General features: G+C 62.9%; 4 protein-coding genes across 4 annotated transcripts; 3 read left to right on the forward strand and 1 right to left on the reverse strand.

Moving 5' to 3' along the window:
- Positions 1-3,466: 3,466 nt before the first annotated feature.
- CHLNCDRAFT_14379 (hypothetical protein) lies at positions 3,467-4,026 on the forward strand (the record flags this gene model as incomplete). Its single annotated transcript, XM_005844300.1, has 2 exons — positions 3,467-3,594; positions 3,777-4,026. Coding segments are annotated over 2 exons (378 nt in total), but the record flags the coding sequence as incomplete, so codon positions are not given.
- A 4,370-nt stretch (positions 4,027-8,396) lies between these two features.
- Positions 8,397-9,735, reverse strand: CHLNCDRAFT_139173 (hypothetical protein; the record flags this gene model as incomplete). The annotated part of the gene is made up of 6 exons (XM_005844385.1): positions 8,397-8,450; positions 8,557-8,643; positions 8,826-8,912; positions 9,053-9,206; positions 9,354-9,412; positions 9,637-9,735. The coding sequence occupies 6 exons, from the start codon at positions 9,733-9,735 to the stop codon at positions 8,397-8,399; spliced, it is 540 nt and encodes a 179-aa protein (XP_005844447.1).
- Positions 9,736-10,082: 347 nt separating this feature from the next.
- Positions 10,083-10,718, forward strand: CHLNCDRAFT_139174 (hypothetical protein; the record flags this gene model as incomplete). The annotated part of the gene is made up of 3 exons (XM_005844301.1): positions 10,083-10,187; positions 10,388-10,424; positions 10,630-10,718. The coding sequence occupies 3 exons, from the start codon at positions 10,083-10,085 to the stop codon at positions 10,716-10,718; spliced, it is 231 nt and encodes a 76-aa protein (XP_005844363.1).
- A 1,008-nt stretch (positions 10,719-11,726) lies between these two features.
- Positions 11,727-15,632, forward strand: CHLNCDRAFT_58946 (expressed protein; the record flags this gene model as incomplete). Its single annotated transcript, XM_005844302.1, has 12 exons — positions 11,727-12,006; positions 12,161-12,316; positions 12,583-12,701; positions 12,805-12,882; positions 13,055-13,246; positions 13,374-13,441; positions 13,597-13,763; positions 13,969-14,054; positions 14,290-14,463; positions 14,627-14,745; positions 14,920-15,004; positions 15,149-15,632. 12 exons carry the CDS (start codon positions 11,727-11,729, stop codon positions 15,251-15,253), a joined length of 1,629 nt encoding a protein of 542 aa, XP_005844364.1. The 3' UTR covers positions 15,254-15,632.
- Between the last annotated feature and the right edge of the window lie 912 nt (positions 15,633-16,544).

Below are 16,544 nucleotides of genomic sequence, written 5' to 3' on the forward strand. Positions count from 1 at the left end.
CCCGCGTGTGGAGATCAAGCGGCCCTTTGGCGTGACCATGTACCGGCTGCGGAGCGGAGCTGGAGTGGTGGAGGGTATGCATCAGGCCAGCAGGCTATCTAAGGCGCCACCCAGCCTGGCCAGCGAGCTGACCTTCAGCGGCACGGCGCAGCGAGGAGTGCCTGTGGTGTCTCTCAATGTGGCGATGGCGGCGCAGCCCGGCGGCGGCAAGGCAGCCGTGCGCTGCGGCTGCCGCGGCGCCTGCACCCGGAACTGCAGCTGCAAGAAGAATGGTGCGCGGTGTGGGCGGCACTGTGGCTGTATAACCGGTAAGGGTGGCAATTGCAAGAACCATTGAAGAAGTGTGCCTTGTACGCTTTGCCGTCTCCGCTGAAAGGTGCTGCCGCCTGTGGCGGCTTCATATTTCCTGTTCATTTCTGTTGTTCGGTCTCTCTGTTCGTGTTGGTTGGCTTGTAAGAGTTGTATTTCTGACGCTAGAGAGGTGAGATGACAGCGGGAGCGTTGAAGCGTGCATGCCATCACGTGTGCAAGCAGCCCCGCTCCGCCCCGCTCAACCCTCAAACATGGCTCTATGGGGTCAGTTCACGTATGGGAGGGGAGCGCCGCGCGGGCTGCCAGGAGCGAGCGGGGGCGGGGGTTGCCCAATCGGGAGGGTGCCACATCAGGGGGCAACACATGCCCACACGTGTGCATGCGCGACGTGTGCCGTGCGCATTCCAGCCTGAGCACCCTCTGTAGTAGCCTCATCCACACTATCCAGTCTTATTTTTATTTTTCCAGGTTCGCTGGGCCGGCAGCAAGGACCGGGCAGAGATGGCGTTGACGGGCGCAATGGGGAGCTTTGCCGCCCTCGGCCTCTGCGCCCTTATCCTGGGCTGCATGAGCTTGACCAGCACAGAAAGCGGTCGCCGGGTGAGTGCGGCATCGCGCAACACATGCTTGGCATCCACCCCCGACAGCATGGCCATGGAGCGGCGCATGCCGGCCGCTGCACGGAGCTTTCAAAGCCTCCTCCTGGCTGGATGTGTCCCCCGCGAGCTGCCCCTGCCAATCACTCCATTCCAAACGTCCATGCATGCACGCAGGCGCGCCGCCTCCTGGAGTCGACCCCAGGTGGGCGGCCGGGAGCCGACGCCGAGGGGCTTCTTGTCCTCATGCATGCTGCACATTGTCATGCCGCCGCCGCCCACGGGCCCTGGGCGCTGCGTGTCGCTGCCGTGCAGAGTCCCAGGCCGCGGTGGACCAGGTGGTGGCGTTTGCGCGCGGCGCCGCTGAGCTGTCCGTCGCCAACGCCGAGGCCCTGCTCGCCGCCATCCGGTCGGGCGACGCCGCCGCCGCCAAGGCCGCCTACCTCAAGCTGCGCCCTGAGTACGAGCAGATCGAGCACCTGTACGAGGTGTTTGGCGACAGCGACAAGTGAGGGGCCGCCGCCCCGCTGGTTGCCTCCCCCCACCACAACCACCACCACGCCTCTCGCCCGTGCGGTGCTGCTCCCGCTCCGCGTCTGGCGCGGGAGCGGGCCTGGGGGTGGTGCTTCTCCACCACTGCCTCCCTGCTGTGCGGCAGGGACATCGACTCCCGCCCAGAGGTACACCAGTACGGAGAGGCGTACAGCCAGGACCTGATCGGCACCCCCGGCGCCATCTTCAAGGCGAGCCGGGCGGCTGCCCCTGCATGCCCCTGCCAGCCCCTGCCCCTGCTTGCCCCCTGCCTTCCACGCCTTCCGCACCAGCACCCAGCTCCCGGGAGGCCCCGCGCCGCGCTTCTGTCCCCCCCAGCACTTGGAACATTGCTTCTTGAACAGCACATGGAGGGGCCGGGCGGGGCGCCGCCGCCGCCCGCCCGTCGCCGCCCATTCCAACCGCCCGCGCGCCCCGCCGGCGCCCCCCGCGCCGCGCTGCAGGGCAGCCACCGCATCGAGGCGCTGCTGTACCGCGACGGCGACCTGGCGGCCGCCGTGCCCTGGGCGGAGCAGCTGGTGGCTGACTACAAGACCCTCGTGTCCAAGCTGCAGACCTCCGAGGCCTACTCTGCCTCCCAGATCTTTGCAGGCCTCATCGAGGTGGCGCGCAAGGTGGCCAAGAAGAAGTTCAACAGCGAGGAGGAGACGTGGAGCGACCAGTCGGTGCTCATCTTCTACAACAACCTGGAGGTGGGGAGGGGTGCGGGGGCGGTACGGGAGCGGTACGGGAGGGGTGCGGGCAGGGGTACAGGGGCTGGTGCGAGGCTGGCGGCGGCGGCGGGCCTGCTGGGCGGACGGGGGGCGGGAGGGGTATAGAATGTGCGCGCGGCCTGCTGGGCGCCCGCGGGCCTGCTGGGCGGGCGGCGGCGGCCAAGCTTCTTGCCCCTCGGCTCGCGCGCCAGCTGGAGCAGGCGCAGGCGCCTGCCGCCTGCCGCGCCCGCTCCCTGCTTGGCCTCGACCGCCGCCGCCCCCACCGATGCCAGCCAGCCTCCTGCCCCCCTCTGCCCTCCCTGCTCACGTGCAGGGCATCTCCCAGATGTTCCAGCACTGGGAGGACAGCCTGGCGGCCGCCAACGCCACGCTGGCGGAGGAGGTGGCCGAGGGCTGGAGGAGGCGGCGGCGCTGCTGGAGCCGCTGGTCAACGCCACCGCCGACGGCGGCAAGGCCTACGCCCCCTACTCCTCCGTCCCCATCGCCACACGGGCCCTCATCCAGGACGCCTTCTATGAGGTGGCAGAGCTGCTGCAGGAGGTGCGCTGGTCGGCGGCGCTGGTGGTGGTGGTGGTGGTGTGTGTGTGTGGGGGGGGGGGGCAACCCCTCCCGGGGGCCAGTGCCCAGCCAGTGCCGTGCCTGCCGCCGCACTCGTGGCCCTGGTGCATGGCGGCGCCGGCGTGCGACGCCACCGCTACCAGAGCAGAGGCCAGCCCTCGCTCGCCTCGCCCCCCGCCGCCGCCCCCCTCCCGCGCCAACCCACCGCATGCCGGCGCAGGCCGCCGAGGCACTGGACATCAAGCTGGCGGCAGGCAGCGAGGCGGGCGAGGCCGGCGAGGCAGGTGAAGCGGGTGAAGCAGGAGAAGCGGGTGAAGCGGGCGAGGCGGCAGCCGAGGGCGAGGCCTCGGGCGGCACCGAGGTCGAGTGCACCCCCACCACCACCCCCACCCTCTACACCGCCGACACCCCCGAGATACTGGGCGGCCTGGACTACTTCCGAGCCCTGCTGCCCTACCAGATCGCCGCCTCCCAGAACTTCACCCGCGCCGTGGCGGCGGGCGACCTGGAGGCCGCCAGGGCGCTGTACCCCGCCACCCGCCCCATCTACGAGCAAGTGGAGGTGGGTGGGTGTGCGCCTGCCACGCCATGGCTCGAGTTCTGGCTGCTGTGTGCCCCCCCCGTGAATTGCACACACACAGGCAGGCCACGCGTCAGCGTGAGAGGGGGGTGGCAACGCCAGGATGGGGCAGCAGCCCCGCGTCATCTCCCGCCGCCCCTCGCCCCGCCTGCGGCCTCCAGGTGCTGGCCACCAGCTTCCCCGGCCTGGACGCCAACCTGGACGCCCGGGAGTACTCCTTCCCCGAGGGCGAGCTGTCCGATCTGTTCAAGGGCTTCCACAGGCTGGAGCGCCTGGTGTACAGGTGGCGCCGAGGGCGGGCGTACAACTGTACAACACAGCCGCCCCTGGCATGCATGAATAGACGTTTCCGGTTTCCGGCTGGAGCGGGGCCCGCTCCAGCGGCCGTGTGCGCTGCCGGCTTCCCGAGCGGCACGGCTGCGCGCTCACCCGTCTCTCACCCCCCCAACGTGCGCCGGCGTGCAGGGATGGCGACCTGGGCCCAGAGACGCTGGCGTATGCGGAGGGCGTGGAGACCACGCTGCAGCAGCTGCAGACCACGCTGAACAGCACCAACCCGCAGCTCTTCACCTCCGCCTCCAGCCTGGAGGGCATGCTGAACCTGGCCAGCGAGGTGGTGGCCAAGAAGGTCAGCAGCGAGGAGGAGACGAGCAGCGACCTGTCGCAGCTCATCTTCTACAACAACTGGAAGGGCATCCTGTCGCAGGTGGGGCCCGCCGACAGCGCGGCAGCCAGCGCTGGCGTGCGGCGCAGCGTACGTGCATGCGCAACTGCCGCCACGCGACTGCCTGTGTGCCGCCGGGCATGCCAGCCAGCTGGGGCTCAGAGGCTATGTGTGCTGCCTGGGTGGCGTCCCGCTGTGCCCACCTGCAGGCCGTGCCTTTCTGCCCGCTGGCACAAGCCGAGTGCGACACGTTTGTGGCTGCCGTCAAGGACGCCGTGGAGTGCCTGGACATCGAGACCGAGGTGGGAATCAGGTTGCCGTGCGTCTGTCTAACCGTTGCACCACACCCAAGGCTGCACGGCGGGGTCAGCCTGCCAGCTGTGCCTGCTGGCCTTCTTTCATCGTGTGCACACCATCGCGCGGTGCGTGTTCTGGCCCCAATCTGCGTCGCGCCGCCCCTGCTCCCACTGCATCGCAGGATGTGGTGGACAACGTCGGCGCCGCCGCCGTTAACCAGACCTTCATCGACGGCCTGCTGGGCGCGGACTACAAGCGGTACAGCGCCGCCACCATGGAGCAGCGGCGCTGCATCGTGCAGGAGGGCTACGCTGTGAGGGACGCGCTGGCCGCCATGGCCAATGCCCTGGGCGTCCTCGACGACTGCTCCCCCCACCACTCCAGCGTCTTCCTCACCTACCCCGAGGGCGTGGCCACCACGAGCGAGGCCGCCTCTGGCACCACCCCTGAGCCCGTGCCCGCATCCGCACCCGCACCTGCCCCCACCCCGTCCTCTGCTGCCTGGGCGCTGTGCAACGCCGGCCTGCCCTTCGCCGTCCTGGCTGCCTTCCTGGCCGCGCAGCTGTTGTGACCTCGGCACGCACATTTCCCGATGCATGTGCCCTGATTCCAACGGTGGACTGCAATGCTCTCCCTGAACATATTCGCGCGCCAGCTCACCCCACCCTCGTGGTCGCCCCCTCCCCCACATCCCAGCAAAAGTACGCACGCCCCCACATGCTTTAAACACCAGCCTTCTTCTGGGCAATCTGAGATGTCATCTTTCTTGCAAGTGTTTCGTTAACACTTCTAGGCCAATTGAGTGTTCCTTGGAGTGCATTAATTTGCCCGGAGTGTAATAACTGCTTGAGATGGTAGTTGAGCTCCAAACCAGCTGCGAAAAAGCCTGCGCCTCATCGTTCAGTCAACCGCCGGGTGTCGAAGCTCGTCCAGCCAGGTGACTGGCGTTCGCCTAGCCGGCTGCTGTTTCGGGTGGAATGTGCTGGCTTCTGCCAACAAGCTGGCGTTGGTGGCACGCTGATGCGGCAGCCGTGAGCGGCAGGCATCTTGCTGAGTGTTGAATGGTCGCACACAGTGAAGGGAAGGGTGCATCAGCAGGTCACCTCCATGTGCCCAAGCTGCTGCCAACCCATGCCAGCTATACCGCCACTGCAGACAAAGGGCAGGTGGGTAGGTGCTGGTTCGAGCACAACATCGAAACACCAAGGACATGGCCGAGCCGTCACAACACACCTGTGCCCCTCAGGTAGATTGCCGTCGCATTTGGCATGTCGTGCACATTCTGCTCCGACATCGCCGCCATACCCGTTGCTTCAGCCATGGCGTGTCAGTCATATGGACCCAGCAGCTGCAATGCTGCAGGCAAGTGGCGGCATTGATGCTGCACCAAGGTTGCAGCTGTCCTGAGCGGCTTGTCGTGATGTCGAGCTGTGAGAGTGCCGCCGAAAGCAGCGCAACTCCTGACAGCCGATCATCTCATTTGGAGGCTGGCATCTCTCTCAGCTGCGCCAAAGACTTGCTGGCAGTTCGATGTCGGCACGGCCTTCGTACAGGCGGCGTTGGCGGCAGCAGCTGGGCGGTGGATGGCCAGCGCTGCTGACTGTACTCGCCCTTCAGACATACTGACGTGAATCACTGTTCCAGGAGGGCCAGCAAGCAGCCCTCGGTGTGAAACTTAGGCCACTTCAGTTGTTCCTGCCACAGATGCAATGGCACAGACGCAGGTACAACAATACGCAACAAACCTGCTCAGCAGGCACGCAAGCATGCAGGCAGCAAATGACTTCCAGCCCGATGTCATGTGCAAGCAAAGCCAGGTCTGGGGCGTCTCTGGCAACGAAGCAAGTGCTGCTGTCCCGACATCTAGTCCCGGCGGGTGGCGCAGCCCCCGCCACCACCAGAACCTGCCTTGTGGGAGCTGCGTGGCAGCGCCTTCAGCGTGCACGGCGGCTTATCCAATTGCTGCAGGTTGTATTGCCGCTCCGGTCCAGAGGCGTCTGCTGCCGCTGCCCCCACCCCTACATCCGACCGGTTGCGATGCAGCGCCCACACGCTGCCTGCCAGCACGAGTCCCAGCAATGCGACAGCCTGTGGCGAGAGCCGCCTGTTGTGGTGACTGCGCGGCGACGACAGGTGCGGCCTGCTGCCGCCGCTGCCGCCGTTGAGCGGCGGTTCGTGCGTCAAGGCCGCGCCGCTGCCGCTGCTGCTGGTTGGCGGCGGATCAATAGCTCGGGCCGGCTACTGCATGCCTGCCACTCTTCTGCTGGGCAAGACAGCCGTTGCAGGTGTGGAGAGGCAGAATTATTGAGGACAGATGGAGCTGGGCGGCAGAAGATGCGGTGGAACTATAACAGAATGCAGAACACGACAGCAACCATCGCTGGGACGGCGGATTCTCGCGAGCGCCGAAATTGTACCGCGCATGCACGGCTGGAAGCGATCTGGCTGAACCAGGGGAATTTCCACCGCCCCGGCATTGAGAACCAATCTGCAAGTGTCTGTGTGTCATTCTAACCTAAGACCAGGAAAACACTCCTGCTTTGGCCGCTTGGTGCGTCCTCCCTCGCATGTCTTGTTCTTTTTTGTATCCCTAGTAGGTCTGGGGCAGACCTCGACACCAGCTCTGGCCTCTGGCGCAGGTTGAACTGGGGCTGCCGCCAGTGCCGCCAGTGCCGCCAGCAGCCACCCGTGGCGTTGGTCGCAGGCGCGAACGACTCTTTTCGGCACAGCTGAGAAGCATGTCAGCCTCGGGGCAGCTAGTACACTGGTTGCATAGCATGTCTGCAGCTCTGCGGGTTGCACAACATGTCTGCAGCTCTGCGCAGCAGCGACTCGACCCAACCTGCCCCAGCCCAGGCGGAACCACCTGTCCCGATTGGACAACCCGGCTGTCGCTGTCATCCAGTGGTGCAGTACTGCTGTCTTCGACAAACTGTTGTTACATATGCCTCAGCAGGGCTCGGGCAGTGGTTTTTGGTGGCGCCATCTCTAGGCAGGCGCTCGCAAAAGGTAGGCAGGTAGCGGCCCAGCAGGGAAACTGGACGAGTTGCAAGCTGCGGGTTCGATGGGTAGAAACAGTGGCACAAGAAAAGTTGCTCAAGGCTTTGTTCTGCCTTTTCCTTCACTGATGCAATCATGTATGGACGACTTATCTCTTGACATTTGCACCGCTCGCCTCTTGCTGCCGATTCAGCCCGCTGCTGCCTCAAGACAACCAGCCTCCTCCAAAGATCTTTATTGCAGAGATGCAGCCAGCAGACGGTATCCATTCGGTGGCGGCAGGCGCTTCCCCTGCTGCAGCTCGCTCATAGGTAAAGGTAAAGGTGGGGAAGAGCCTCCACAGGCTTAACTTCCCGGTTTTAGCGTCTAGCTTTAGACCATTATTTGATCTGCCCGACGCGCCAAGTGCAGTACCCCCCACTAGTAGTGAATGGGTCCCGGGGAGGCCTGTGCCGAAGCCTTGGCGATTCTATTAGGCGTTCCCGAAGGAATTGGCTTGGATTGGCGCTGAGCCGGTCGGCTATGCCGCGTTTGTCCTCACAAAGTTTCGACATGGGAGGAATCGAACCTGAGCCCTCTCGGAGGGTTTAGACACTAGCTCCAGCGCCTTCAAAGAAGGCCTTTCTTAGCCGCGACCAACTCATGGGCCGGTGGCGGCGGACTGTCGGCAGCGAACGCAGGTGCAAGCCTCTGCGCACAGCAGGCTGCTGCATCACCAACCAGATGTCACTCACACATCAATGAGCCGCCTCACAACCATTGAACAGAGGGATCTAGTTTACAGGAGGGTGCAGCGGATTTGGGCATACCATGCATGCGCGCAGATGTAAGGTCGCCGGTGCTGCTTCGTATCATGCATGGAAATGAACCTGGCAGCCAACCATGTGCCGACTGTCAAGCTGTGTATGCGGGTTCATTCCCTTCGTGGCTGAATCACTCTTCGATTGAGTAGCTCTTGAGGGCCTTTTCTGGGACATGCTCACAACCTGCAGGCAGGAGGCGGACGCACAGCGGCACGAGAACACTTGGCCCGGCTGCAGGCAAGGTAGGCTGCTGACCAGCATGGAATGCGAAGCTCAGCAGCATTACTTGATGCACATCCTGGCGCACCTCAACACTTGCGCTTAATGGCGGTCTGCTGCCTCCTCGATGCGGTGGGCAGCATCCCCAATGGCGTCCTGCACATATGCAGCAGGGGTCGAGTTGACATTAGCAATTCTGCCGACAGTTTGTGATCTCTGTGCAATTCCGTTGCACACAGCCAGGAGGGAAGCTAGCACGCACCTTGACACCGTGGCCGGCATCCTTCACTTTGTCCACCACTTGGCCGGCAAGATCGCTGGCCTTCTCCTTGCCGCTCTCGTAAGTCTCCTGCAGTTTGCCGGCAGGGTAGAGAGGGGAAGAGGTGAGACCGCGACAAGATGCAGTGGCGCATGTACGTTGCGGGTGGGCAAGCAGAAAAATGCCAACTCTGAAGCATTGAGCTGCCTGCGCATTGTTCTGACGGAAAATGAGCAGAGAGCTTTCAACAGTTGCGATGCTGCGCAGCCCACCTTCACAGCGTTGCCAGCGGCGTTTGCCTTCTCCGCCACTGTGTCTGCCACACTGCCGGCCTTCTCCTTGCCACTCTCGTAAGTGTCCTGCTGGAGGGGATGGGCAAGAGTAGCAGATGAGACTAGGAAGTTCACCACCATTGCTCGCTTGATTGAGCAGCACACACACCATCCTTGGCATTGGTTGCTGCAGTACACACCCGCAGCAGCAAACCACTCCTGCCCACCTTTGCAGAGTCGCCTGCGCTGGACAGGGCGTCGCCGACCTTCTCCTTGGCATCGCCGAGCTTCTCCTGGCGGTCCTCGGCAACGTCGTTCAGCCGGTCCTTGGCGTCCTCAGCGGCGCTGCCCACACGATCCTTCACCTGCTGGGCGGACTCGCTGCAAGAGGGGGGGATGTGGCAGGGATGTTTTGTCGGTTAGCATGCGCTCGTAGATGTGCAAGACTGCACCATGTGGCATGTTTGATCCACCCCCGCTGGCTAGCCCCATCAGCTCTCCCCAGGCCAATGGTTGACCAGTGCCCACCTGAGGTCTCCCTTGGCAGACTCGTATGCCTGCTTGGCCTTCTCTGTCGCGGTCTGGTCCTGCAAGAAGACCAGTTAGAGACGGTCACGATTATGTAATAGCTGGCGGTGCGGGGGGCGCAGGGGGAGATTTTTTAGAAGCATCTGGCTGTAATGGGCGAGGGCATGACCACACATCAGCATACGTCCAGCTGTGGCAATGCAGTCGTGCAACGCGTGTTCTTCTGGCAAAGTTCTGATGGCACCATGGCAGGCTGCTGCCACCAGCCCTGCCACCAGCTCACCCCTGCCCGGGCCACATGTGCAACGCGGTAAGCCTTCCTGTTAATCAGCATTGCCGGGCGCGCTGCCATGAAGCCGCGAGTGGGGGCGGCGAGAGTCATCGCGAACATGGTTGCTTGCAGGAGGCGGGGAGGGCTGAAAGCGCGTGCAAAGCAGTGGAAGGTAGTAAATAATGCGCGATTGAAGAAGTGCAGAGATGTATCAAGCGCGTTGTTTAGTACCCACAGAGCTGGCAGCTGCTGGTCTGACCATGACCAAATCATGACAGGTCATGGCCAGCTAAGAGCTACCAAATCCTGAGATGTCTGACTCACGCTGCACGCTGGCTATCTTCGGCCAAGGCACACGTTTTACCACTAAATTGAGTTTCCTTTGTACTCCCAGCCACCAACCCCCAACCTGCCCTTTGTTGCCCAGTTGCCCACCCTTCCACCACACCACTCAAGCCATGTCCAGCAGCAAGCCCATCGGCGAGAGGCTGGCCGACTCGGTTGCTGCCACCGGCGAGGCGGCTGGCAAGGCATGGGATGCCACAAAGGACAAGGCTTTTCAGGTCAGTGGGCTGCCTCAATGCTGCCACCTTGCATCCTTGCCGCCACCGCTCGTGCAGCTGCCCGGCAGATACCACAGGGCCTGAAGCTGGGCGCCCAGCCCCGCCTAGAGCGCTCATCTTGTCTTCCTGTGTTCCGTACTCAATGCTCTCTGTGCTCATGCTGCTGCCCGCCATCCATCCTCCTGCCCACCGGCTTGCAGACCAAGGCCAAGGTGGAGGAGATTCCGCACCGTGCAGGTGGGCTTGTGGCTATTGTAAGGGGCGCAGCAAGACGACGAGCACCACTCCCGCTCTGACAGCCTGATTGTGGTTACGGCATTTGGCGCACTGCGCACTTGTCAGCTGCTTGGCAGCAAAAAAGATCCTGGGCAAGCACAACCAGGTGCGCATCGCCTGCTCCCGTTCCACCCACCGCTGAAGTGATGCCAACTTGTGGCTGCAGGTGAGAAGATGGAGCACGCCCAGCACAGGGCTGAGGAGGCAGGCCACGAGGCTCAGCACCGCGCCACAGAGGCCACCACCACCAAGTGAAAACGCTGGAGGGACGGAGGTGGGCGCATGGCAGGAGACGCGGGCCATTGCCCCATCTGCTGCCACGAGGATCGCGTGTTGATCGACGAAACGCGCAAGACATACAAGAGTGCTAGTGCTGCTTGCTGGCATCCCCCCCATGATATGAACCCATGAATATGATACGAACCCGTAGTTTGCAACTCGACAGGTGTTCCCTGCTGTTCCGCTGCCTACCTACTTTTTTGCGAGCGCCTGCCTGCCTAGAGATCTCGCCACTGGAAACCACCGCCGGAGCCCTGCACATGTAATAACCAGTGTGTTGAACAGCAGCACTGCACCACTAGATGACAGCGACAGCCCTGGTTGCCCAACGGGGACAGGTGGTTCCGCCTGGGGTGGGGCAGGTTGGGTCGAGTCGCTGCTGCGCAGAGCTGCAGACATGCTATGCAACCAGTGTACTAGCTGACCCGAGGCTGACATGCTTCTCAGCTGTGCCGAAAAGAGTCGGTTCGCGCCTGCGACCAACGCCACGGGTGGCTGCTGGCGGCACTGGCGGCACTGGCGGCAGCCCCAGTTCAACCTGCGCCAGAGGCCAGAGCTGGTGTCGAGGTCTGCCCCAGACCTACTAGGGATACAAAAAAGAACAAGACATGCGAGGGAGGACGCACCAAGCAGGAGTGTGTTGCTGGTATTAGATTAGAATGCCGCACATGCACTTGCAGATTGGTTCTCAATGCCGGGGCGGTGGAAATTCCCCTGGTTCAGCCAGATCGCTTCCAGCCGTGCATGCGCGGTACAATTTCGGCGCTCGCGAGAATCCGCCGTCCCAGCGATGGTTGCTATCGTGTTCTGCATTATGTTATAGTTCCACCGCACCTTCTGCCGCCCAGCTCCATCTGTCCTCAATAATTCTGCCTCTCCACACCTGCAACGGCTGTCTTGCCCAGCAGAAGAGTGGCAGGCATGCAGTAGCCGGCCCGAGCTAGTGATCCGCCGCCAACCAGCAGCAGCGGCAGCGGCGCGGCCATGACGCACGAACAGCCGCTCAACGGCGGCAGCGGCGGCAGCAGGCCGCACCTGTCGTCGCCGCGCAGTCACCACAACAGACGGCTCTCGCCACAGGCTGTCGCGTTGCTGGGACTTGTGCTGGCAGGCAGCGTGTGGGCGCTGCATCGCAACCGGTCAGATGTAGCGGCGGGGGCAGCGGCAGCAGACGCGTCTGGAGCGGAGCGGCAATACAACCTGCAGCGAGTGGATGAGCCGCCGCGCACGCTCAGGGCGCTGCCACGCAGCTCCCACAAGGCAAGTGTTGGTGGTGGCGGGGGCTGCGCCGCCCGCCGGGGGCTAAATATCAGGACAGCAGCTCTTGCCAGACACGCCCCCAGACCCAGCTGTGCCTGCACACGACATCGGGCTGGGAGTCATTTCCTGCCCGCCTGCTTGCCTGCCTGCCTGAGCAGGCCTGTTGCGCAATGTCGACTGTACCTGTGCCTGTCCACCAGATCTGCCTCTTAAGCATATGTTGCAGTGCACGTCTGGCGAGGACCCCAACCACCGCGTGTGCGAGTTCTCCAGCCTCATCCTGCACCGCTGCGCCGCCTACTACCTGACCGACGGTGTGTTGGGAGGGGACCTGCTGTGTTGGTCAGCGCCCGTCTGGCAGTGTGCGATGTACGAGATGCAGCTGGCCAGCGAATGCCCGATTCGGAGACTGTTGCAGAATGCTCGCACAGGTTGCTTGCTGCCGACCGCCACTTGAGGCTCACCTCAGCCACTAGCTGCCCCCAAACCTGGATCGTTTCATGCGTGCTGCAGGCAGTGCCCATGCGGAGTTGCTTGTAACTGCTGCTGAAGCATCTGCACGGGCCATGTGCTGCTGCAGACCAGGAGCTGCAGCTGCCCACCGTGGATGTGACCTACCATCCAGCTGCAGACGAAAAGTACGCCCCCACGCTGCTGCACCGCAGCGCGGCGGGCTTCCTTCTCGAGGGCGAGAACGAGGTGTGTTGGGAATGTGCGCTTTGCCTGCCTCTGCCTGACTGTGCCTGTCGGGCGTGCCTCGCGCACCCACGTGCCTCCCTGCCCTTTGTGCTGCGCTCCACAGTGGTTCAGTGTGCCGCTGTCCTGGCTGTGGAAGGTGACCAAGCGGTGGGACAACCTGGCTCACCACTTTGGAGAGGATGTGAGTCGGCGCCGGCAACAGTCGGGGTTGTGGGGTTGCTGGCACTAGGGCGCAGCATGCCTGTTGCATCCTCATGGTGCCTCTCGCCTGCTTGCTGCCTGCTGTCGCCAGCCCTTGTCCCAGCCCCACCTCAAACCGGTCGTGTTGCCGCCCCTGCTGCGCTTTCAACCAGGCGGTGACCCTGCACAACACGCTTTGCCGGCACCTGGGGGAGTGCAGCTACCCGCCGCGACGAGAGGTGCAGCTGTTCCTGCTGCACTCGCGGGAGCGTGGCGCCCTGCTGGCGCCAGTCAACGCCACGCTGGCGCGCTGCGTCACCGGCTGGCCGCCCGTCTACCGTGACGACGCGCGGCTGGAGCGCAAGGTCTGTCTGTGTGCAGCAGCAACACACACAGCTAGTGTTTCTGCAAGGCAGCACATGTATGTTTGCCAACAAGCTTTCTTTCTGCCGTGTCTTCCTTGAGGCGCCTGCCTGCCGTACCGCGCTGCAGACGGTGGTTTTAGACAAGGCCTGGTCGGGGATAGGGCCAGACTGCCACGCGCAGCGCGGCTGCTCCAGGTGTGCGCTGCTGCACCACCTAGAGGCTGGGCCCTGTGTGTCCATGCCTGGCTTGGAGTCCGCTCGGCAAATGTCAGCAATGTGTGCATGCATTCTGCCCAACTGCCCCCACACCAACATGTGCCTCCCACATCCCCCCCCACTCTCGCGCGCAGTGAAACCGAGTATGGTGCGGAGCGGCAGGACAAGCGTGCGGGCATGCCGCCGGATGCGCTGCAGGTGTGGCGGGAGCGGCTGGGCGCGTGTTACGGCCTTGATGTTCACACGCCTGCCCCCGTGCAAAACAAAACTGTCCTGATTCTGGACAGGCCGTATGAGGCAGGTGGGTGGGCTGGGTGGATGAGTTGATGGGTGGGGTGTGGGGGCTGGGTGATGCACTGTCCTGCCAGGCGTGCGAGTGGGCGGCGTGCACTTTTGAGCGGCAGGCCAGGTTCTGAGTTGGCCCGCATTTGGTCAGCTGGCCGTGCATGCCCCTCCAGGTCCTTCTCATGCTTTCCCATGCGCTCCTGCGCCACACTGTCCCCCAGGCCGCCACATGCTCAACGTGCGCAGCGTGGAGAAGTTTGTGCGGCAGCGCTTCCCCGGGGACGATGTGCGGCTGCAGTACTTTGAGGTGAGGGGGTGGAACGCACAGCAAAGGAATGACCACACCAAACAGTCCACCCCAGGATGCAGCTGCCCTGGCCTGTGCATAGCCTTGTTTCGCACCCTCATCAGTTCGCTCGCACCCCCCTTTTTTGTGCCCCAACCATTCGTCGCAACCTCTCACCACAAAGATTTGTCACTATCTCGCACCCTCTTTTGTACCCCTGCAATGCGCACTTGCTCGTGCACCCCCCTGTGTGCAGGACGTCCCCTTCCCCGACCAGCTGCGCATCATGGGCAGCGTCAGCATCCTGGTCATGGTGCACGGCTCGGCCATCGCGCTGTGGCCCTTCCTGCCCCCCAAGGCGGTGGCCATCCACATCTCGCCAGACGTGGAGAGCACCGACTCGCTGCAGCGCGTGTGGGCGGAGGCATTTGTGAGCAGGCGGGGCGGCGCTGGCGGCGAGCAGGGGTGTTCTGTGTTTGTCCAGCTGTCGACCGAGCAAGATGTGTGCAAACAGGGCGCCTGGTGGCCTCCCTCCCCCTCGCTAGGCACCCACGCATGCCTGCGCATGCCTGCCTGCCCACATGCGCCTGCAGGTGCGCGACTGGGGCTTCACGGGGCTCAGCTTTGTGCCACTGAACAACTCCGACCCCAGCCGCCAGCACATGCGGTGGGAGGTGATCTCGAAGCAGGAGGACTACCAGCGCCTGAGCGAGTGAGGCGGGGTCTGGGTTCAGTGCAGCGCGGTGATTTGTTGCATAATGATCCTGCCATAGGCCCCGGCTGCAGACCTGGCAGGGTGTGGGGCCAGGGTGAGTTGGCCGAATTCGCAGCACATGGGCGCCTCTGGCCTGTCCAGCTGCATCCCACCCTCCCCGCCGTCCTGCAGCGCGGACAAGGTGGCGCTGCTGGACAGGGGCGAGTGCCCGGAGCAGCTCAGCAAGACGTGCAGCTTCCACTGGAAGCGGCAAGAGGTGGGTGGGGTGGGCGAGGCAGGCGAGCAGGGGCAGGCTCAGACCCAGCAGGTTTCCAGTTGGAGTTGACTCAAGAGAGTTGCCACAGTTCTGATCTGTTCCATGCCTCCGTGCTTCCCTCTGTTGCTGGCTTTTCTCTTGCAGCTGAGCCTGGTGCTGGACCTGTCGCACCTGGGCTGGGCGCTGGATACCGCAGAGGCAGACCTGCTGCGGAAGGCAGGCAAGGCCAGTTCTGCGGGGAGAGGATAGCACGCTCATGGAGGAGAATTGCCCTCTGGGGTTGCAGGATTGCCTTGGCTCGGCTCACTGCTCCATGACCGAAGCGAAACCCCACTCACCCATACTTTTGTGCTCTGGATCTGCTTGCCAGCTCTTCTACCGTTCTCAGCGCCCACGTCAAGAACGCCGTTTATGTGCACACTTGATAACTTTCCAATCAAACCTGTCCGGATTTAACCTGGCTGCACCCATCTACTGTGTTAACCCCTCTTCACACACCTTGTTGTTCCGCATGCCAATCGATTCACCCATTTCCTGTTTTCATGTACACCTGTTTAACATCAACTTTACACGTCTTTTGGTCGTGTCCATGAAATGTGCTCCCAGGCAACACACAAGAACTTGATGAATGCAAATGTGAATGATGCCTGCTCCCACATGCGCACTGCTGGTTGAGGCGTCAACAGTCGATACTGAAGCAGTGGACGGCTGCTGTGTCGGAACTTAACTGAACCATCAGCGGGCGTAATCACGCCAGCCTGCTGCCTGCTGCATTGCCCGCTTCTCATTGCCGATATGTGCCTATTGTTGCGCCCGCTTCCTGCTGCCTGCTGCGGCCGGTATACCTGCCTCATACATGAGGTATGAGCGCGATGCAATGGCACATGGGGCGGCTGCGCATCGCACCCCGCTGATCATGATCCATTGCCATTCAAACACAAAGCTGCGCTCGCAGTCAGATAACTTATCCTGACCGGCTAGCGGCGCGTGGCTTGTGTATTGGCCTTGATGAAGGCAGGATCGAATTCACGATATACCGTACGAAAACTCCGTCAGGTCGGAGGTGTGCGAAGACGCGCAGGTTGTGGTGTTTGCAGAGTTGCACGAAGCAGGGCTCCAAGAACTCGGGCGCAATCTTGCCAATCTGCAGGGCGTCGTGTTCCAACACAAACCGGGCAAACGCTGCGGTGGAATCGGGCAACTCAAACTCTTGCTTGTGCTTGTGTGGGCTTAAAGTCTGGTAAAGCAAGAACTAACTTGCAACATAGACTCCCCGCCGAAACGGGACGGGAACCGGGCGAAAGCAGAGAAAGCAATAAAACAAGGGTGGAGCAAGGCGACATGCAACGCAAGCAGCTGACAGGGCACGCATCGAAACGTGTGTATGACTGGCAAAGTGGCATGGCGCATTGGGGAGAAACGCAACGGTACGGGAGCATGGGCTGGCCAAATGGCAGTGCGGAACGCTAGGTCACTAGAAAAGCAGGGAAAGGCGCACTATGTATGCAATGAGGGCAGCCCCGGCTCGGGGCCGTTGAGA

This window comes from Chlorella variabilis, assembly GCF_000147415.1.
Source record: "Chlorella variabilis unplaced genomic scaffold CHLNCscaffold_23, whole genome shotgun sequence".
In the NCBI taxonomy this organism is placed as follows: domain Eukaryota; kingdom Viridiplantae; phylum Chlorophyta; class Trebouxiophyceae; order Chlorellales; family Chlorellaceae; genus Chlorella; species Chlorella variabilis.